The sequence below is a fragment of the Botrytis fragariae genome, assembly GCF_013461495.1.
Source record: "Botrytis fragariae strain BVB16 chromosome Unknown tig00000101, whole genome shotgun sequence".
In the NCBI taxonomy this organism is placed as follows: Eukaryota; Fungi; Ascomycota; class Leotiomycetes; order Helotiales; family Sclerotiniaceae; genus Botrytis; species Botrytis fragariae.
Window position 1 is genome coordinate 1015547 of NW_023500996.1, and position 21933 is coordinate 1037479.

A 21933-nucleotide genomic window follows, 5' to 3' on the forward strand; every position below is an offset into this window, starting at 1 on the left:
CCGATACCGACCACAAATCTAATCATGATCTTTCTATTATCCAACTCGCTCTTCTGAAAATCATAAAAACTGCGTTTGATGTCTTCAATGCATCATGCGCCCATTCCATAACTCTTCACTCTACTCCAAAAGAAAGCTTTATCGTTCCTCAACGTGAACTCTCCCCAGTCATCCGTTAGGCGATTATAGTTCCAGAATCCATTCCAAGCCAATTTGTTATTTTTGACCGTCTTCCCTGCACTAGTCATCTTCAATTCCATTCTATAGAAATACTTTTCATGGACGCCTTCTGTTTCCACATACAATGTACCCTCTGACCCTCCAACTTTGGAAGAGGGTTCAGCATCTATATCTGGAGAAGGGGAATCATTGATCGAGGATAGGCGCCAACGTCCACGACGAGCGTCGCTCATCACAGCAGAGGGAAGATGTGAAGATTGATTTCTCCTGTGATATTCAAGAAGTTCCTTTGTCAAATGGTGAACGACTTCGCTAGGTTCGCTGGTGGTTAAAAGAGAGATTAATGTGCCATCGCGATAGAAACGAAGGTAGCGGTAATAGGTCACGATATGGACTGGAGAATTCCAAGCGACCGCTGAAGGAGAGGCTTGCCCAGGTCGAATATAGTTGACGGTGCTTATATAGCAGCCATTGAAACGAATGCGGGGACGTAAGCGGAACATTTGTTTCCAGGATGAAGAATAAGTTGATTGGAGTAAGGAATGGGTGACGGTATCGTTGCTGAGAGGCATTGGTGAAATAGGATCTTCACCTGAGTCTTCCAAGGGCAAAAGTAATTGAAGCTCGATTTCAAGAAGCTCTCCTGTGACTTCTGTTTGCCATTGATAATGCATTGCTTCGAATCCGAATTCTGAGCCAAGACATATTCTTTTCCAGATTTGTTCACCCGTCGCTACGAGATATGCCATGCGTTTGCATACTTGTGTGATTCGTGCAAGGTCAGCCACATCCCTAACTGCTACTTCTTTGAATATTTGTAATAGGATTTCATCAGGTACATCTGCAATTGGACATGGAGGCGCCGGTGTCCCTTCAATTTCTGGTGGCGATGGTTCAATTGATAAATCCGAAAAGCTTTCGATCAATTGTTTGATAGTTTGTGGGGGCCCATCTGGTGAGTGGTGTGCGGTATTGGGTACTGTGGCAGATGCATTGGATGGATTTGTGTTTGTAGGTTTCGGTGGGAAGGCAGATGGTGGGAAATGTTTGTTCTTATATTTTCGATCAACTTGATCATCAAGCTTATGATAATTAGCAAAAGTCTTGTAGGTTGAATTCATGTGGAACCAAACTTACCCGAAATGCTTTGCGGTAGAGATCAAGACTGTCTCCTAAACTACCTTGACCTTCCCTCTCTACCGCTTTTTCATAGTGTTCCAAAGCTGATTGTGGCTCACTATTGCCATTCTTCTTACCGTATGGATAGAATTCATCTTCTTCTCCTGCACCAACGGCGCCACTTGGTTCGTCAAAGTGCAATGTTTGAGGCTCAACGATATCCTCATCTCCCGTTTTAATATTCTCATGAACATGTTTTGTCCGTGGAGCTCTTTGTGGTACGTTAGATGGACCAGCCGCTTGGGTTGGAGGATATGCCTGGGCAACATTTGTCCGTCTAGTCACTTCTTCCTGCCATTGCTTGCGGAATGTTTCCAATTCGGGATTCGAGTCTTCCATACTATGAATTTAGGATGATAGGTATATGATGTTTTGAAGAGAGAGAGAGTGAAATAGAAACGTATTAGGAAAAGATCTTGCTATTCACCATATATTAGTATGAGATGAAGTAAACAGTGACCTAGTAATTCTTCGGTCTGACGCGAACGCTATCTATCGCCGCTGACATAATTACAACACCTCTTATCGCCGCAAGATCCGTTATCGCTCCCAATTTTTTCTTTGATCAGTGGAGAACTCTAAGATCGAAGGCGGGAGGAATTAAGTTTTCGGTCTATTCAATTCCACAGTTCTAACTTACAATAAGAAAAACGAACTACCCATTAGGTATTCAATTTACATCATGATGATCAGTAGAATTTAAGCCGTTATTCCCGTCTTTTTGAAGTTATACAAATACAACAACCATACATGATTCAACAACGTTAATAATTGATTTCCTTCTTCAATACCTTGACTCTCACATCGCAATTGCTCAAGATTACTCGTCAATTCGACGTCATTCCACTCAAACAAAATCTTTTATGTCCGGCCTTTGGGATAGTCGCCCTTCATCTGTGGGGGACCGAATCCCAACAACTTTTGAATCCGAACATTTAGGACATGACAGAATACACGGAGATGATCCAATACCTGGAGAATCAGGAACTGTAGCCATGACAGGCGATAATGATGATGTCGATATTGAGATCACGGCATCTCAAAAGATGATCTCGGCAATGTCTGGAAGTCTATTAACATCATTATTGGGTACGTACGCCACCCAGCATTTGAAATCTATAACAAGTTTCAACTAACACTTCTATTGTAGTTACGCCATTAGATGTTGTTAGGGTCCGTCTACAGTCACAACCTTCCCAATCTCCTTTGTCAGCGATTCGAAAAGCTGCTCTGGCCTCCCCTCAAACTTTCGGTACATTACCACCAAATCTAGGAATAACAGCATGTTGTCGAGAAGTTTTCTTTACCAGCGGCACAACGAGCGATGGTTGTATGGCTGCGCCTAGAATAAGCGCAATGGAGGGTGTTGGATGTGCCGTTGAAGAGACACAAAAAAAAACCTATAATTCAACTTTCGATGGGATGAGAAAGATTGCGCGGAATGAAGGAGTCACGACTTTATGGCGAGGATTGTCACCTACTTTGGTCATGACAGTTCCTTCGAACATAATTTACTTTACGGGATACGACTGGTTAAGATTCAACAACCAAAGTCCTATAAATCGCATTTTCAATGACAATTACGCCCCTCTTGCTGCTGGCGCTTCCGCCAGGACTATAGCCGCTGCAGTTGTCAGCCCGATCGAAATGTTTAGAACGAGAATGCAAGCTAGTCAGGCAACTGGAGGAACGCATTTTTCGGAAACTGTGAAGAGTGTCGGCGAAATGGTTTCACTTCACGGCTATACGTCTTTGTGGCGAGGATTAACTTTAACACTTTGGAGGGATGTTCCATTTTCTGGAATTTACTGGTGGGGTTATGAATCCATAAGAGGGGCTTTGACAGATGCGCGAGAGCGGGGTCGTGGGAGAACATATGATCGGAATACTTCTCGAGGTCAAATACGTACCAGATCACAAAGTCGAGAAAATCACTCAGCGACATTCCTAGATAGTTTTATTGCTGGGGCGTCATCTGGAGCAGTTGCTTCTATTCTGACTATGCCTTTCGATGTTGGAAAAACACGTCAACAAATCTTCCAGGAACCAGGGAAAACACCCGCTGGAGTTGAAAAGATTTTAGCACCTGAAGAACAATCCATGCCAAGGTTTCTTATGCACATCTTCAAAGAAGAAGGTCTCGGAGGTTTATGGAAAGGATGGGTCGCCAGGACTCTAAAGGTCGCTCCAGCATGTGCAATTATGATCAGTTGTTATGAAGTAGGGAAGAGAGCATTCAGGAGTGTGAATGAGAAAGCGGAATTAAAGCGAGGAACCGAGTGATGAAATGAATTCTCCCCTCTTCTGGACGAATGGAAGGTTGGTTGGTTTGGCGCATAAAGGGAACACGGAATTGTAATACCAAGCGTCTAGAAGCATAGCGATTTTGAGCAGGTATCCGGAATTTTGTATAGTATTAGAGATCCTAGAAACTAAGATAACTTGAGCGAGATTAATATACCCAAAGTTTGAAAATTGAAGAACAGGAAGCAATATCAATCCATGACTATAGTGAAAGGGTGATTGAGAAGATGAGTGAGAAGATGAGTGAGGACTACGACCCGACCCGTATTTACCCCAGACTTTTGTTTGGCTCTGAGAGCGCTGATACCGCGTACCCCAGTAAATCAACTTTACGCGTCTTAAGGTGCTCTGACGCGAAACTTGCATCATAGATTTGGGAAATTCAAACTTTCCCAATATTCAAGATTACATAGAGCTGACTTTGTATCTCGTATATTCTATCCAAACGAATCTTTATTTACTTATTACCTATATCAGACTGTCTATACTACTCCTTTTTCATCATCGACCTTTTCCTCCAATTCCCATCATGTCTCTCAAACGTAAAGCAACCACAAATCCTACTAACGACGCCAAAAAACCTAAAGCAAACGGATCAATTACTTCATTCTTCGGTCCACCAAAAACCGTATCCTCAACTGCCAAAGGATCTGGTAACTCTGCAGATTCTACTGCACCAGCAGCAGCAGCATTCAAATTCAACAAGGAGAAATGGATAGCTACATTAACAGAAGAGCAGAAGGATTTGTTGAAATTGGAGATTGAAACACTACATGAGAGCTGGTTGGCTGTATTAAAAGATGAAATTGTAGGAAAAGAATTTCTGGAATTAAAGAAGTTTTTGAAGAAGGAATTGGAGGGAAAGGATAAGATATTTCCTCCGATGGAAGATGTTTACTCTTGGTATTTACATTCTTGCCTTCATTCAATCGTTCAATTGCGCTCAAGTAACAAATGGTTAATCAAAACAATGAACAGGTCAAGGCATACACCTTTCAACACCGTCAAAGCTGTAATCATTGGCCAAGATCCGTACCATAACTTTAATCAAGCTCATGGTCTCTGTTTCTCCGTCCGCGCTCCTACACCGGCTCCACCTTCACTCAAGAACATATTCAAAGCCCTCGCAAAAGATTATCCAGACTTCAAACCTCCTCCAAATAATGGCGGTCTCCTTACTCCCTGGGCAGATCGCGGTGTCCTTCTCATCAACACATGTCTTACAGTCCGAGCTCACCAAGCCAATTCCCATGCAAACCATGGCTGGGAAAGATTTACTCAAAAAGTCATCGATACAGTTGCTCTTAAAAGAAACAAAGGAGTGGTGTTTTTGGCATGGGGAAGTCCTGCAGGAAAAAGAGTTGCGAAAGTGGATAGGAAGAAACATTGTGTTTTGATGAGTGTACATCCTAGTCCTTTGAGTGCGAGTAGGGGATGGTTTGATTGTGGGCATTTTAAGAAGACGAATGAGTGGTTGACTGAGCATCATGGGGAAGATGCAGTTATTGATTGGAGTTTGGATATTCCTGCTGCTAAAGCGGGCGTTTGAGGTGATGAAATATTTTGTGGGAGATGATCTTAGAGGGGAAATTGGCTAGCGCTTTCGAGTGACCACAAGCTCTCGTCTCCAATTAGGATTGCACGCAAAGGGAGTTCGATTTTAAGCATTGGGTAATGAACGTCACTGCAATGGTTTCTATCATGATGGAACTTCCTTGGCTATATGAGTTCAGTCCGCCTTTTTATGAAATTGATGATAGAAGTTCGTTTTGTTCTCTAACGGCGCAGGGTATTGAGAGAATCGGAGTTCATTTGTTAGCCCATCTCAATGTTTGGGTAACTAAGGTCATACATTTTATCGTATAACATAGAATACTACATTGATATACCTCTCACCCCTTAGGGGACTTGTAATGACTCTCTGTATGTGGTACATTGTTCCACAAGAACTGTTGATACTCGGTTTACTTCAATGTTTTGTTGAGTCTCATCAAACTATTCTCTTATCTTTTCAACTGATTATCGCGGATACCCCATGGATCGAACCTTGATTCGGGTTCGTACAGCATTGCAAATCCTGTTGTATATCCTTCCGAGAAATAATCACTGGTGGGTGCCATCCTCTCTGCAGGATTTCCTATCTTCACAGTTGCTTCTTCGAAGAAAATACAACTGATATCTGAACATCTCAAAATATGGTAGAATTGAATGATATTGCTTTCATTATTGCAGTATTCATCAGTGGCCTCTTCGTCCTCGAATTTGGCGCCGACAAGTTTATTGACAATACCGCCATCATAGCAGCTCGATTGAATGTCTCACCCACATTGATTGCGTTGCTGACATCTGGTGCGGAATGGGAAGAAGTAAATGGAAATACTCACGTCAACAGTAGCATTGGAAAAAGTGACAAGAGTTACCATCTTGGTTATTGCAGCCATTTCTCAGCATCAATCTTCACTCGCAATTGGCAATATCGTTGAATCATCCATCTCGACTATTCGAGGTGCTTTTCCCCTAGGTCTGATTTTTCTCCGGCTTCTATTACGTTTGATAAGAGCTCAAAGATCTATACCATCATTCTTGTCATTGCCACTTCTATTTTCTCCGCATTTCCCTTTCTCTTCGAATCAAGGGGGCGGAATGGTGGGAGCGACGCTTATCGCTGATTTTGTGATAAATGGCATCTCTATAATAGATGCGATATATAAAGGCATTATCTCTGCACCAGAGGATGATTCAGATGGTGGCAGTGATACTTCTTTAGATGAGAAGGGCTTTGATGAGAGCGTGTTTGTAAAGTTTCGTTTTCCTATGCGTCCAGGTAGCACTAGACTGCAAGCCAAGCCACAGACTCTCGATGAATATGAAAATCTTGCGCCCCGAGAGTCTGTGGAAGAACATAACAAAGAAATTGGACAAAAGAATACTAGGTAGTTTCAAGTTTCAACACGGGACACTCCATTCAATTTTCTACTATATCCTACATCTCATACTTGGTCTCTTTGCACTTCTCCTCTCAGCATATATCTGATCTTATAGTATTACGTCATTAACAACCTCGCTTTCTCTCTCTACTACGGTTATTGGAACTATTACTCTTTCCATTGCGACGACACTTTCTGAAAACCTTGCCGTTGTTCTATCTGGAGAGAAAAGGCAAGGAGGAATCATTCTAGAGAACAAGGTTGGCTCGAATATCTTTCTATTGACATTATGCGCGAGCATTTGTTTCTCACCGGTAATTTGGAGGATTTGATAAACAGCATGGGGCTTTCGAGGTGGCTTGCATATGAGAATCCAATGTAATACTTTGCGAGATTATATTCATAGAGAGTAGATTATGAACGGGCTGGGTATTAGCGGGCTTGAATTTGGCGTTTTTGGTCGCTGAATCCCTATTGGTGAAAATGTGATTCTCAGTTAGATGTTCTGAACCTGTAGCTTTCGGTATCAAATAGAGATAGTGTAGGCTCAAGTCCAGTTCCTACTTTATTGACACATCATAGATGATTGGTGTCAGAACACAGTTTGGGTACTAAGGCGTCTCTACTTCTACCTGGAATGACGGCACGGTTTTATTTTTATATTCGTTATGTCGCAGGAAAGTTGAATGCTCAAAGTTGCACCGCATAGCATTTATCTAGTGATGAATGAGCATCACATGTTCACACATTCAGAGAGGTGGCATAGAAAACAGGAGAGCGGCTCGAGATGGCGGAATATGAGCGCGTGCTGAAAAGCTGGGTAATTTTGTCCTACCATGTGTTACTTTGGTGATCTATACATCCCGTGAGATCAGATAACTAGATAGGAGATAAATGCGCCTGATCAAGCCTGCGACGGGACAGATGTGTATACCAATTAAATTTACTTGGCAAAAATGGCGCCACACAAATCTATAATATGGCTCTCATATGTTTTGAAAATATATCGGCCACCCCTTTTCTCGAGTAGTCCTCAAAACATCAAGCATGGACCAACCCGGAACTCACATTTCTTCAGCCGAACCTGCGAGCAACGATTTCGAATCGAAGCATTCGAATGAGAAGAAGTCTAGTATCAATTTGGTGGTTGATAGTGAACTTCAAGACTCTTCCTCAAATTTACATTCGTCGCGAAAGCACCTTCCCCTACGATCTACCAAACAAGTGGCAAAATTATTATAGAAATTTGCCAAGTTTATGGTTAGGGTGCTCCGATCTTCGCAGCAGGATTATTGTTCAGCGGCGTTAGTGCAAGCATCGTGACGACGGTGGCGAGACAACTTATTTGTGAAGGAGCGATGGATTAGCGCATGGCGCCGTTTTGGAGAAGATTGCTCACGAGATGTATGGTGATCATTCTGGTGGTTGGGATTGCTGCGGTGATGGGACGTAGGGGCTTAGAGGAGGCGTTGATGGGGTGCAATGTTGTGATGAGTGTTGAGCTGGTTTTTGTTGCGGCGCTGTTGGTTTGGTATACGTGTTGTGAGAGGCTTTTGAGGGTTGGAGTTTGGGATGGAGAGAGAGGTGGGAGAGAGAATACTATTAGTTTGGCAAATGGTGGCTGCTTTGGTTTGTGGTTGCTGGAATGAATGTGGCGCTTTTGACGTTTTGGGGGTCGAGCATTAAAAGGGATGGTTAGATGGAAGATTAAATGGAAGATTAAGAGTTGAATGCTTAGAGAGAAAGGAGATCTTACAATGGACAATCGAAGAAATGAAACTCTTGAACGAGAATTAGATTTGAGATAAGCAGAGAAGCAGTATACTGATACGCGGCGAGGGCAATGATTGATCTTGATATATGATAGCAATATGGAACTGATTCAAGTGTATAGTATACTTCCGGTGATGAGAACGTTGTTTGAGAAGGTGCTTTTCAAATACGTTGATACTTCAAGCAATTGCTGAGAGACTATGCAGAATGCTGTAAGTAATATCAAATTTTCCATCATTGAATTCTTCCATTTGTGGCTTTGAAAGATAAATTATAAACGAATGCCATCAAAGCGAGTTCAATCTCATCATTTTATCAAGGTAAGTGGCGTGATTCGAGGTTTTTAAAGTAAGTTGTCGTTGAAAGATGTGGTTCTTGTGGTGCGAGAACAGGGAGAGCTAGCACTAATTAGTAATGGTAAGAGCTCTTATCCTCGTAGTTAGACAGTCCACTTGTTTCAATCAATCTCTGAATGTCCTCCTTTTCTAGCCTACACTTTCCGCTCTATCTCGTAGAGAGTCATACTTGAAACAGTTGTGCTAATTTTCGTTTTCCACTCGCTTCTCCCCTGATCCATCCATTATCAATCTATCAAGTGATGTTATGATATATCTTAAATTCTGGTGAGAGTGATATGTCTCGAGATTGAACGTAGGGACAAGAAGAGATGCTCATGGAGTTCAAAACAAAGTAAGGACTTGAGAGCAATACGAAAGGGAAAAGTTACTCGATCATCAGAATCTCAAAGCGCCAGAAGCAATGTAGAATTCCACGTACATATTTAGTATGTGTTTGATAGATATGATTCTCGAAGACTTGAACATAGTCCTGAGAATTGTGCTGTACTCTTATTCCTAGGAAAGTTTGGTGTACGGTCCTGTAAATCGCATAATGCGGCGAAGGGGGTCTGTAGGATAGACAGGTAGTCATCTCAAACAGTTTTCGTGTAACAAGTGTTGATCATTTATTTCATTATTTAATATGTTCATTGCATAAAATCATAACAACGGCCCGCGTGTACATCCGACTACCGTAAAATTCCACAAAGCCAATCCCAAGGTAACATTATTCCCGCATCCGGCATTTCTCCATGTCGATCGCGTCAAACACTGAACACAAAGCATAACTACATACATGACATTTGCCGCTACACGCATACCAATTCGTTCTCAGAGATACTCCAGTCTGCCCCTCATCGATCTCCGCCTAGATATCCTTCAACTGCACATAGTCATGATTTCTAATAATCAAATCATCTTCCCACCACATCAATGTACAACCTACCAATTTTTTCAATTCTGTTTTTTCTTTCGGCAGTCGCTCGCCCGTCTCTGGAGATATCGCTGGCCTGCATGTAATTTCCCACTCCCAGGCTGTGAAATCTTTGTGTCCATGTACGGAGGCAGTGGTTATTGTGAGATCGTAGAAATCGGAAAAGGTGTGAGTATAATGCGAGGCGATTTCCGCGAGACCTACAGATTTATTGTTGGGTGTGCCTGGGTGAGAGATGTCATTAGTGAGTACTGAGGGATAACGATATGGGAAATCATACTAAAATCTATGTAGACAAAGTTGGTTGGATGATAGTATTTCATGATGGCTTCCGTGTCGCCTTTCTTGTATGCCTTGATGTATGCATCCATGCGTTTCATGATGTGGTCATGGTCGCCATGCTTCTTGTGCTGTACATGAAGGGGGTGTTTATGAGGGGACATCTTGGATTTTCTCTGGCGTTGGGAGTCACTATTGTGAGAGTATTCGAGAAGTCTTGAATATGTTGCTGAAAACGCGCGAAAAGAGTAAAAAATGTGAAATTGGCCCAACCTATTCGGGAGAGTAGACGCAATATGAATGGGCTCACGATTCTGTGCCTCGGTTTTGATCATTTGAAAATTGCGAAAGAGGGGTATTAATGCTAAGTTCCTGGGGCCTGCTCAATTGAGGGTTGCGAAAGAGGGGCATTGATGCCATGATCACCCCACCTCTGCCTCTACACATCGATTGCCCTTCGGAAGTGAGGCTTTTCATCCGTATCCCACCTATATATCTCACTTTCTTGGTTTCTTTCAAGTGTTCGTTCATTCTGATCACAGTTGATTGGAAAGTGGACGATGGCGATCAGATGAGCACAGCCAAGCGCAGCTGATAACACAAATTATCTGCACGATTTTCTGAATGCGTTACTACTCCGTTTCATCCTTGCGATTGATAATCCAGCTGAACAACAGCCTTGGTGGGGCTGAGGCAATTATAACATCTGGTATGTGATCATAATTGGATAATAGATGATGGCTGTTAGGTGATGTATCCGATCGGCTTGCCAAGCGGATCGTTCCAAGATTCATGCTTAAATCTGATCTGCATCATCTTCTTCATTCGGTACATTCTCCAGAGGCTGAGCGAACTACATGGTTGAGGTGGGGTCGGAGTTTATGACCCTTGCGATGTTCGATATTGCTACTGCGGGGCAAAGAAGAGAAGGAGAGTTGAAACACAGCAGGCAAATCAAAACTTTTCTCGCCACGAAGAGTAATAAGAGAAGAAGGATTGAAACAAACTATGAAAATCGAACCTTTTTCTCACCATTCAAGGTCGAGTGAAAGTCGAACATATCTATTTCAAGTCTCTTTCCACACCATTCAACAAAGATGACAGTCTTGGAATCACCAACCGCTATCGATGAGTCTACCAACGATAATGGAACACTTTTCTCGGCACATTTGATGGAAAACAATGGTGATAGTGCTACCGATCAACTTGTGCCTGTCTTTGACGCCTTGGAATCTGAAAATTTTACTCTCGGTTCAAGATCCTCTCGAAGTGATGCGAAAAAGGCATTTGGTGTTAGTCAGCCTTCTACATACGACGGAAGTGGGGATGGGCCGCTTTTGTTAGCACTGCTGATGGGAAATAACAACAATAACGCCAATGCCGCGGCTCAGCCCGCTCCAGAGAATGCTGTTTCTGATACCTTGAATCCTAACCATTTTGCTCTCGAGCTAACCTCCGCTGAAAATGGAGAAGAAGAAATTGACAACAACCCATCCTCAATCGACGGCGAGGATGGACCACTCTTGTTCGGACTCTTGTTGAACAATCAGAATAACAACAATGGGACCGACCCTAGATTGAATAATGCACGACCGAGTGATACCTTGGATCCGAGAGACTTCGCTCTTGAGTTGAAGACTGTTGAGGGTCAATCCGCCGACGGCGAGGATGGACCACTTCTCCTGTCACTAACTACCGTTAAGACCCCCACAAAAGCATTCAGCGCTGTTCCCGACACTTTGGATCCTAGGAGTGTTGCCTTAGAATTGAAGTCTGCAGTGGCCAATGATAATGTAAATATCAATGAGTCATCTGTCGAGGTCGGTGGTGATGGGCCACTTCTATTCGCATTGTTATTGAACAATCAAAACAACAACAATTGTATCAGCAACATTCCAAACAACAACAACAACAACAACAACGACAACAAGGGTGCCGAATCCAAAAATAATAACGCGATTTCAGATACTTTGGATCCCAGAATTGTTGCCTTGGAATTGAAGCCTGGAATATTTGATGATGTAAATGTCAAGGATTCATCCGTTGAAGGCGGTGGTGAAGACGGTCCACTTTTGTTCACATTGATGCTCAGCCAGAACACTAATCCTGAAGCTGGCAGAGCTGATGTTGGAGCCATACCAGATTCGTTGAGCCCTACAGATGTCGCTCTGGAATTGCCAGAGTTGTATTCCTCCGGGGAAACTATCACTGAAGCGATTCCCGATGTCTTGGAGATGAAAACTCAGTTACTAGAGTTGCATCCTTCTAAAGATGCTATTACAGAAGCTATTCCAGACGTTTTGGAGATGAAGACTCAACTGCTAGAGTTACATTCGCCAGGAGATGACGAGGCCAATAGCATCCCCATCATGTTAAAGGTGAACTCTCAAGCTCAAAAAGCTCAAATACTGGCAATGCTTCAAGGTCGTTCAATTCCAATAGCCATCGCTTCCAATGGTACCAATGGGGTTTTTGCGAATGAAACACTTGACAGAGCGCAAGTCACCGCTGTCAATTTGCAATTCACGCCCCACGTTGCTCTCAACGAGGCGAAATCTGGTAATTTGAGCGACGAGCAACTACAGTTTTGGAGAGAAAATGGATATCTCGTCATTCCAGATACACTATCAGACAGCCAAAAAGATCACTTGCTTAAGACTGTGCATGAAGCAGCGCAAGTACTTGCTGGCGGCGGCGAGAGAGTACAGAAACATGCCTATCTCCCAGGACAGAAATCTTACGTGAGTCCTGTGGGTCGAGCAATCGCCACATTGAGTGAACGTAAGTTGCACACACTCTAGTCGTTATTACATAATACTAATCTGGAATACTTCAACAAGATGGCTTCAACCCCGACGTCGAACCCCTAAAACGTATCCAACGTATCGGCTGCGGAATCCACCGCGTCATGCCCCCATTCCGAAAAGCCATCCTCAGTCCCTTCCATTCCACACTCGCCAAATCCCTCGGCTACAAAGACCCACGCATATACCAGAGTCTAATCATCGTCAAAGCCGCCGAGGTCGGTGCACGTGTGATTCCTCACCAAGATGGCTGTTCGGGATTCACAAATCCATCGAGTTGTACGACTTTCTGGTATGCGCTTGAAGATTGTTCGACGGAGAATGGGTGCTTGGCGGTCGCGCCGGGTAGTCATCGTGTACAACCCATTACGAGACGCTGTATCACTAATGGGAATGGACAACCAGAGTTTACTGATTTGGAAAAGCCGGTTTATGCGCACATTGAAGGGGTAGATGATTCGACTCTGCCAAAGAAGAATGAGAAGGGAGAGTTTGAATATAAGAAGTTGGAGGTGAAAGCAGGAACTTTGGTATTGATGCATGGTAATCTGATGCATAAGAGTGAGGCGAATCAAAGTAGTAAGAGCCGTGTTGCGTTCAATTTTGGGGTCGTGGAGGGTGAACACGGGTGGCTAGAAGATAACTATCTTCAGCCCTGTGAAGGAACGACAGCGTTTGAGAACTTGTGAAGCAATTATATAGTTTGAATCTTGTGTTCTGTCTTTTGTATAACGCTAATAGCAAATAAAGAGTTTGAATCAAATCAGGACAATCGCTCCACTAACTTTAGTAAAATTTAAAGCGTGTAAAGCCTGCAAGGTGTTTTCAAGCAGGTGTGTGTGAATATATAAAGTGTAAAATTTAACATGAATTGCAATAACGCTATCAAGAACTATGTGGATATATATACAAAGAAATAGTTCCTTCTCCTTCCTCCTGTATCCTTTCAATCAGAACGCTGAAGTTCTTACAATACTCTATTCATCAAGCTCATAGCCGAATGGGCAGGTATCATCGTCATCATCACCAGAGGAAGCGCTAGCAGCTGCTGAGGAAGCAGATGTAGTAGCTCCTGAAACAGCTGATGCGGATGCAGCAGCGCTTGAAACTGCTGGAGCTGAAGCAACGCTGCTTCCTGAAGAAGATGAAGAAGAAGTCGTGGAGGCAGTAGAGGAGATGGTCTCTCCAGCCAATGCCAAGATCTTCTGAGCGGCTTCCTCAGCAGCAACCATGACGATCGCTTGAGTGTTACCAGTTGGCATATCAGGGTGCATAGAAGCATCCACGACGAACAAGTTATCGGTTCCCCAAACTTGGGTGTTGGTATCGACAACTGAAGTTCCATCGTTGGTCTCACCCATAATAGCAGTACCGGTGAAATGATCACCGGTAACGTAGGTACCAGCGGAGACCAAAGAAGCACCGGTAATGGTGCTATCGGATGGTGTAAGCATGGTGCTATTCTTGGCGGCATTGAGGAAGTAGTCGATAATGGTTTCGATGGCAGATTGATCGTCGGCGGTGTTCATCCATGGGTTAGTGGTGAATTCTGTGGCACCGGAACTGGTAATACCGAGAACACCGGTGGATGTCAAACCGTGGGTGAGGTAGAGCTTGATGCGGATTTGACCACTAGCTGGGGAGTTACAGGTTCCTTGGAAGTATTTGGTTCCGCTGGTGGTGTTGAGGGAAGTCCAGAAGTTCAATCTTTGACCAGATTGAACAAGTGGTCCAGTTTGTTGGGCGAAGAGATCAATGTTGGCGGTACTTGGGGAGGTGAAATCAGTTGATGCCAACGAGGTGGAGTTGCTAGCCATAGCACCGGTAACGTTGAAAGTGAGGGTAAAGATTGGGTGATCCTTGAGGTTCTTTCCGACTGGAAGGTTGATCCAGTCAGATTCAGCTGGGAGAGTAACACAGCTGCTTCCGTTCTTCACAGTGGTGATTTGATCGGTTGGGCCAATTCCGCTGTTCATCAAGATACGAGGAGTAGACATGGCTCCAGCAGCGAGAATAAGCTTACCACCTGCATTGAGGTTGATGATTTGGCGAATACCAGTGTTAGAGTTTTCAACTTCAACACCAGAGAATGTGGTACTGTTGGTGGTGCTTCGGATACCTCTTACGACCTTAGTATTAAATTGGGCTTTGAAGTTGCTCATGGCAGTGGCGAGAGGGTAGTAAGACTTGACTGGGCCAGCACGGAGACCATCTTGGATATCCCATGGTGGATGAGAGTAAGCTAGAGTCTTCGAGTTTGGTGATTCGATAGCATCAACTTCGGACCATCCAAGGTTACCCAAGAATGAAGAGAGAACGTTCCATACGCTTTGATCGTATCTTTGCGAGTTTGAGGTAGGGTTGGTAGTACCAGGGTTACGCTCATAGAGTCTGTCGGCGGATGCACTGACATCGGTCCATTTCCATCCAGTTGGCCATTTGTCATCGAAATCAGCCTCTTGTGGACGAACGAACATCAAGGCATTGACCATAGTACCACCCCCAAGAATACAACCAGCCATGGAAGCAGTGTCAGTGCAGTATTCATCAGAGACAGAAGCGGATGTAAGATAGTATGCCATAGAAGGAACATCATATTGGGTGACAGTGTCGTTCCATGAAACAGTGGATCTACCACCAGTAGCATAGGTGGAAACGTTTCCTCTCTCTAACATCAAGACAGATGCACCGCTCTCGGCAAGACGCTCTGCAACGATGATACCAGCTGGACCTGCACCTGCGATGATGTAATCGTAGGTTGAGTTAGAAGTTGATACGGTAGTGTTTGAGCAAGTGGTAGTAGTGGTAGATGCGGTTGTATTGCTGGCAGTGGCAGCGCTGGCCATAGCAGCCCACGTGGCGTAGTTATCGTTTGCAGCACTGGCAGTTTGAATGCCGAAATCACCATATCCAGTACCGTGATAAGTGAAAGTCGCATCGGTAGCAGAGGCAGCATTTGTGACTGTGCCGTTACCAAAAGCCCATCCAACAACGACCTGAGCAGCACCAGCCGCTAAAGTATAAGTGTTTCCAATACAAGCTTGGCAAAGGAAAGTGTATGACATGTGGGTTGAGTTGACAAAGGTACCATTTGCAATCGGCAACAATTGTGCCGTGGCATTTGCGTAGGCACCTGGAGAAGTATATCCACTGGTCTCGCGCAACGATGCAATGACATCAGTTCCACTGGGCCAAGCAACAATCAACATACTGCCAACCATACTACCAGTCAATGAAACACCTCCATATCCTGAACCAGCTGTACTTGGGATGACCTAATCAATGTTAGCATACTAAGCAGTCACCATGGGATGAACAGGTTCTTACAATTTGTCCGATGAAGTCAGATGTGGCATTGGCCTCCATGACCATACCGAACTGGAATCCTGTGGTGTCTGTTGCACCCTCGAACGTGATCCCAGTGTTGGCATCCACATAAGAGACAGCTGTTTGAGCAAGAGCTCTGGCGGCAAAGCCAAGAGTGAGTAAGGAAGTGCGCATCTTGAAGATTTGAGATGTGTTTCTTGCGATAGTTGAATTTAAATGAATGTGTATATAAAGTTGTTACTTTCGGAAAATGGTCACCAGACCTGTCAATGAGAGTTTAAGAAAGGAATGAATTTGACAAAGAATGTATACCGTCAAGGCAACAACTCAAAGGAAGGAATGAGAGAAGGAACGGAAGAGAGAAAAGAAACAATTCTTGCGATACATAGGAAAACTCAAATTTTGCGCAGACGCAAACCTTTTTGTACTTTCAAAAGTTCGAAATACTCCTAACCTTGTTAAATTCATTGCAATTAATCCACTGTCAATGATCCAGAAAGCTTCGATCATCGAATTCATCTATTCGAGCCTCGACTGTGTCCACTGACCCGGTAAAGTTTGGTACATGCTTGATTGAGGTTCCTAATCCCTTCTCTCTCATTTGTTTCGTTTTGTATCGTGTATCTACTTCATTCAAATGTGGATCGATCAATAGAGGGGAAGGTACGCCATGAGGCTGTCATTAGATAAATTTATATTGAGGGGTAAATTGGTAAATTGGATAATCGTCATCTAGACAATTCGCTATGGAAAGCCCCTGTTCGCACGTTTCAAAAGCTTTCTTTCGCCTATTTTGACGTTTCAGGATCTTGCCGGTTCAGGGAGTTCTAGGGAATATTGATCCACTCGGATTCCCATTTCTGGCCTATAGTTTAAACGTTCATCCGAGTATGTTCTAGAAACGGCAAAATCATGCCAGGATGAAGTTCCTGCATGTAAAAGCTCGTTAGTTGTGGTGGTTTCATGGCAAAAAAAATCGAAAAAATCAAGAACACGGCAATACAGCAATTCAAGCAACCAAGATCAACCAAGCCACACTTTTCATCATTGAATTCATGCACAGTGGCTGTGGACTCTCTTTATGATATTCTAACCAAATTAGGCATCTAGCCCAATTTTTCACATGATTCGGGCCTATCTTGGAAATTAAAGGGAAAAAAGGAAAGGGAAAAAAGGAAAGGGAGTTTGCTTTCGTGAGGATTTGATGGATCAATAATGTTGTTATTGGGTATGGTAAACCATTTTTGTCATTCGTTGACCACACGCGAATAATGTGATGAGACCCCCATACTAATAGAAGCGTGTTTCCAACATTCCATCTGAACTTTCAACAGGATCTGGTGGATAAAAAGCCGAAATGTGTATGGAGTCCTCGATATATAAAATTAACTTCTGCCAGGGACTGTCCAATTGATAAGATTGAGTGCGCAAGGCTTCGGATAATCGGAAAATTCTTTATCCACTATTGTTTCCTGTACAAAACATCTCCTTCTGCTCTGCGTTATCGAATAAGGAGAGAGACTTGAAAACTTTGCCCTTTTCAAACGAGATCTAGAGTATCGTCAATGAAGCACAAAAAGGAGGTGCAGAGAATGGATGAAATCCATAGGTCAGATGCTCATGCTGCCACGTTCTTTGAGCCATAAGTGTCTAAACTCCAACCACGAGAGGGAAGCCCACCAGCGCCGAGACGGAAAACATTCCGCAAAGTCCAGATGCAGTCTATGATTGTGTCAGTGGAATCTTATTTTATCGGCTCCATATCTGCTCCACTTGCCAGTATTCTTCGGTCAATGTCAGTCAATATTTTGATGATTGATCTGGGCGTTGGAAACCCGAAACTATTGAAAGCCTTGACTGTTATTGTCATTACCGGACTTTGCATCTCGGGGTTATGACTCGCAAGTTTCTCAGTTACTTTCTCAGATATAGATTGTGCTGATTCCACCTATCTTTCCTCGCAGTGGCGAAATTGTGCAGGATGAAGTAAAATATTGTATTTGAAAGCAGACCATCCAGTTGATATTTGCTGGCTTCTAACTGATGTAGCTGATATCGATCTAAGGTCTAGCCACATTGTGGCTCAATTTTACCATCACATGACCTGAAATACCAGGACAGTTTTCCATCTCGAAGAATTTGTTAATTTGTAGGTCAACTTGAGACAACGTTTGTCAGTCCAGCTAATTATGTCCAACTTTTTAATCCTGGATCTCATTGTCTACACATCTACGGGTCCTTCACTTTGTTATTCATGAGTTTGTGGATATACTACAGCAATTCGAGTGAATACAAACGAGAAACGAAACCGCCCATACCGAGGTTCTTCTTGTTCCGGTATCACCACAGCATTCTTTGCGTGGTTCTGGGAGGTACTTATGAATGAGGGAAGATTTGTTCATCCAGTGTGTTTACAGAACGCCTGATCTAATAAAGATATAACAACCCAATACACACGCACATCCACCCACCTGCGGCACAATCACGCTGGGCGCCATGAAAATGTAGGCAATTGATACGATTAAGGGGTTAACTGGGCCAATAGATGATGTCGGTTGTATTTAAAAGCCATTTCCCATTTCCCAGCGCCTCGTACATACTCGAAGCACCCAACATCGAGTGGGCAAAGACTTGAAAGTCAACGTGGGATCGTTATGAGAGCTTTGTCTAATTCTGAAAGCCTGGAATCGCCGTTTGCAAGTGGTGTGAAGATTCACTATCTACAGTTGTCGATTTGATTCCATCGTTGCAGGAGTGGTAGAGCTTCGCCATTCTTCAGCTCCAATTTCTCACACAGGATTTGATCGATTTAGTTGGCATCAAGAGATAAGGAGACGCGGCTATCTTTCTCGGCGGGTCTTTTGAGTCTCCTTGAGCTTGCTCAATGCTGTTGATTTCAAATTCACATGATTTCCATATCCTCCAAATCGTTCTTCCTTCTTAATTGAATAAGAAGACAAGGTAATCAAATGACTGAAATGGTCGTCATATCCCCTTCCTTTTGCTCAACCCTTTTTAGCCATGCGTTTTCAGGGATTTACTACAGCTTTTCGTGCTACAACGGCAATAATGTATGTTCACTGCTATTACGATTTATAAACTCATGAATTGACATATAAGTCTTGTTGGCGATTTATATTTCTGTCAATTCTGACCTGACTGAAAATTCACACGTGGTCATGCCTAACAGTTTCGATAATACTAAAAGATGGGAAAGAACTAGGTAGATCTGCTTTTAAACAAAGAAACGAGTAAATCCTATCCTGGTGATAGAACCCCTAGATTGAAATATTCTCGTTCGCCTGTTCTAATTAGATCATACATTCTCCTATCTTGCAGGTCCATATAAGCACAAAATATCTTCTAAAGCACGTTGACCATCGGAATACACGTGCAACTCCTCAGACCAAAGCAACACAATTGAGCAAGATGCCATTCACTATGCTTCCACAGTACCCACCCTAGTTCTAGCTTGAAGCTACTCTCTATTCGTGGGATCAGGATATGGAGTCTCCCCGCAAAGGGTTGTGGCAATTTTCTTTCCAGCCCTCCTTAAAAGCGGGAAATACTCCGTCCCGTGTATTGACATTAATCGAAGTTATGGACAAGATACATCAGCACCATACGTTCCCCGAGGTCATTTCTGAGATGGGTGTCTTGATAAATTTAGGTACTAGCACGGAAACTGGCATTTGATGGCCTCATGCTGCCCAATATCCGGAAAGTCACCCAGGCAACTATCCACGATCTAAGATGATTATCGAATGATAGTTTTGAGACCTGGTGTTGCTGAAGACACGTTCAATTATGATTGTCGTTGTCAGTCGATAACAGATGTTACTGGGTTTGGTTTTCATCTTATCTTTAAGACGATTACCAAGTGATATAATGAATTAACGGTGCCCAGGCAATGGCCAGAAATTTCGAAACACAGGAAAAGACACGCAAAACACAAGGTCATTCCCGATATTAGAGTTCTTAGTCGCTTCCCTTGACGGTGAGCGATCATGAACATATAGCTCTACGGTTTAGGTGGAAAAACTTCAGCGACGAGGCGGTTCAAATATTGTGAGTCCGATATACATACGAGAAATGTGCAAAGAAGTGAATGATTAAGAGCCTGAGCGATTAGTGAGCTTTATCGTCTCCATCATTATCTTGCCTACTGGTATGCGAAAAAATCTAGAGTTTATGAGGGATACAAGCTGGAATGCTATATTCTCAAGAAGTTCGATACTTGATACCACATCTTAATCTTCGAAGGACGTACTTAGTCAGTAAAGCTCACAATCCAGAATTCCGGGACAGCCCGTCCCGTTTTGATAACTTGTTCGCACTGGAAATCTAGTGCACACACCTAGAAGCTTACTGACTATATCGAAGGATAACGAAAAGCCCCTGCTCTTCTCGTCTGATCTATTCAACTATCACAGCCTGGTCTAAATTCTGTTGTCCTTTGCACATGAGCAGATCAACATTCTTACTCATGGGACGATGGTACGTTAAGCTAACTAGTTCAATAGTCTCACTTTTGAACTGCTCTGTATTTCTGTAATCTTCAACGATTCGACTCCCAAGCTTGGTATACAGGTCCCCAAATCACCTCAAGCTTCGCACTTCCCATGCAATTGCAGCCAGCCTCTCTCTCTATACTCGCAGATCTATCGATTCCGGAGTAGTTCCCCCAATATATGTATAAATTTATTCACGGTGAAGATCCCCACTTCATCATTCCGTGAAATGGCGCTTGAAGTGAATCATAAACCTGGAGCCTACTTGTTTCCCCCCCTCAGCTTAAAAGACCCGCAGGACTAATAGAGGTCATGTAAGATCTATAAAACCACAACTTCAGCCATGCCTAGCTGATTCTTTCCGCAACAGCCACAGGACATTCCCAAACGAGCCAGGTACAGGGTATTATTTTCGGATCCTATCATATCTGTGCATAGTATCAAGTTGCAGCCCGAGAGCCGTACGATGCCAAAGTTCTAAAAACTTCCATTGTCGTCCAGTATTTCTATTCTCTTCTGCCATTGACACTATACACCCTTGAAATTTGTGACAACGAGAACACGCTTTCGAGCTTTCGCTATCTGCAACTCAGCCCATCATCAATGCCCAAGAAATAGTCGCCAATTCCTTTTATCTCATCTCATCTTATCTCACCACCGTTCCCTACATCAAACCTCCATCATTCAACCCCGTCTTCAACTCATAGTCCCGTGTCACTTGCATCGCTCAACCAGTTCCCTGCGTGAACAATTCCACCACAGAAGTCCCTCATATACCTATATTCCACTCACCCAACGACTTTCTTCCTACCCCCGCAATCCTTTCCTTAAGTGAATATCTCCTTCTGATACCCACCAAGGTAGTCGAAATAGCGCCCAAAGAGTCCCTCTCCAAGTCAACTCTTCAATATAAAAGACAAGTGATACCTCTTCTCAGACATCAAACTAATAAGTTGACATACATTTTATTAATCTATCAAGTAGATTCCAGATCACAAACCACACGATCCAGCTTTCAGCCCCTTATAACCCAGAACGTACTCTATTTTGCAATCCTCCTAACTTACCATCCCCATCAGAAATTACCTGGGTAGCTACAACACCTCGACAACAAAAATCACAAACAACAGTAACAGTAACAAACTCCTCAGCTTCATCATAAAATCAACCCCTCATTCCCATTCATCTCAAACTTGATTACTATCATCAATTCGTCTATTCTTAAAATACGAGTTCCCCATTTAAAATTGTTCCCTAACCCAATTACTCTGCGCACTTGCGTTCGCATCCGCGTGCAAACCTCGCAGTTCCTATCATCATTCAAGCAATGTAAGATTACAAGGTTTCCCCGAAAAAAAAAAAAAAAAGGAACCAAAC

The 21933-nt window shown here is 43.3% G+C and overlaps 7 protein-coding genes across 7 annotated transcripts; 4 read left to right on the forward strand and 3 right to left on the reverse strand.

Moving 5' to 3' along the window:
* Positions 1-92: 92 nt before the first annotated feature.
* On the reverse strand, positions 93-1698 carry Bfra_008964 (putative f-box protein pof7 protein; the record flags this gene model as incomplete). The annotated part of the gene is made up of 2 exons (XM_037339319.1): positions 93-1262; positions 1318-1698. 2 exons carry the CDS (start codon positions 1696-1698, stop codon positions 93-95), a joined length of 1551 nt encoding a protein of 516 aa, XP_037190885.1.
* A 524-nt stretch (positions 1699-2222) lies between these two features.
* On the forward strand, positions 2223-3642 carry Bfra_008965 (putative solute carrier family 25 member 40 protein; the record flags this gene model as incomplete). Its single annotated transcript, XM_037339320.1, has 2 exons — positions 2223-2448; positions 2510-3642. 2 exons carry the CDS (start codon positions 2223-2225, stop codon positions 3640-3642), a joined length of 1359 nt encoding a protein of 452 aa, XP_037190886.1.
* A 550-nt stretch (positions 3643-4192) lies between these two features.
* Bfra_008966 (putative uracil-dna glycosylase protein) lies at positions 4193-5212 on the forward strand (the record flags this gene model as incomplete). Its single annotated transcript, XM_037339321.1, has 1 exon — positions 4193-5212. The coding sequence occupies one exon, from the start codon at positions 4193-4195 to the stop codon at positions 5210-5212; it is 1020 nt and encodes a 339-aa protein (XP_037190887.1).
* A 646-nt stretch (positions 5213-5858) lies between these two features.
* Positions 5859-7026, forward strand: Bfra_008967 (putative ca2+ na+ antiporter protein; the record flags this gene model as incomplete). The annotated part of the gene is made up of 4 exons (XM_037339322.1): positions 5859-6012; positions 6056-6596; positions 6706-6904; positions 6997-7026. 4 exons carry the CDS (start codon positions 5859-5861, stop codon positions 7024-7026), a joined length of 924 nt encoding a protein of 307 aa, XP_037190888.1.
* A 2543-nt stretch (positions 7027-9569) lies between these two features.
* Bfra_008968 (uncharacterized protein) lies at positions 9570-10078 on the reverse strand (the record flags this gene model as incomplete). The annotated part of the gene is made up of 2 exons (XM_037339323.1): positions 9570-9859; positions 9916-10078. 2 exons carry the CDS (start codon positions 10076-10078, stop codon positions 9570-9572), a joined length of 453 nt encoding a protein of 150 aa, XP_037190889.1.
* A 693-nt stretch (positions 10079-10771) lies between these two features.
* Positions 10772-13407, forward strand: Bfra_008969 (putative phytanoyl- dioxygenase family protein; the record flags this gene model as incomplete). The annotated part of the gene is made up of 3 exons (XM_037339324.1): positions 10772-10959; positions 10987-12695; positions 12755-13407. The coding sequence occupies 3 exons, from the start codon at positions 10772-10774 to the stop codon at positions 13405-13407; spliced, it is 2550 nt and encodes an 849-aa protein (XP_037190890.1).
* Positions 13408-13695: 288 nt separating this feature from the next.
* On the reverse strand, positions 13696-16219 carry Bfra_008970 (putative cellobiose dehydrogenase protein; the record flags this gene model as incomplete). The annotated part of the gene is made up of 2 exons (XM_037339325.1): positions 13696-15993; positions 16046-16219. The coding sequence occupies 2 exons, from the start codon at positions 16217-16219 to the stop codon at positions 13696-13698; spliced, it is 2472 nt and encodes an 823-aa protein (XP_037190891.1).
* Between the last annotated feature and the right edge of the window lie 5714 nt (positions 16220-21933).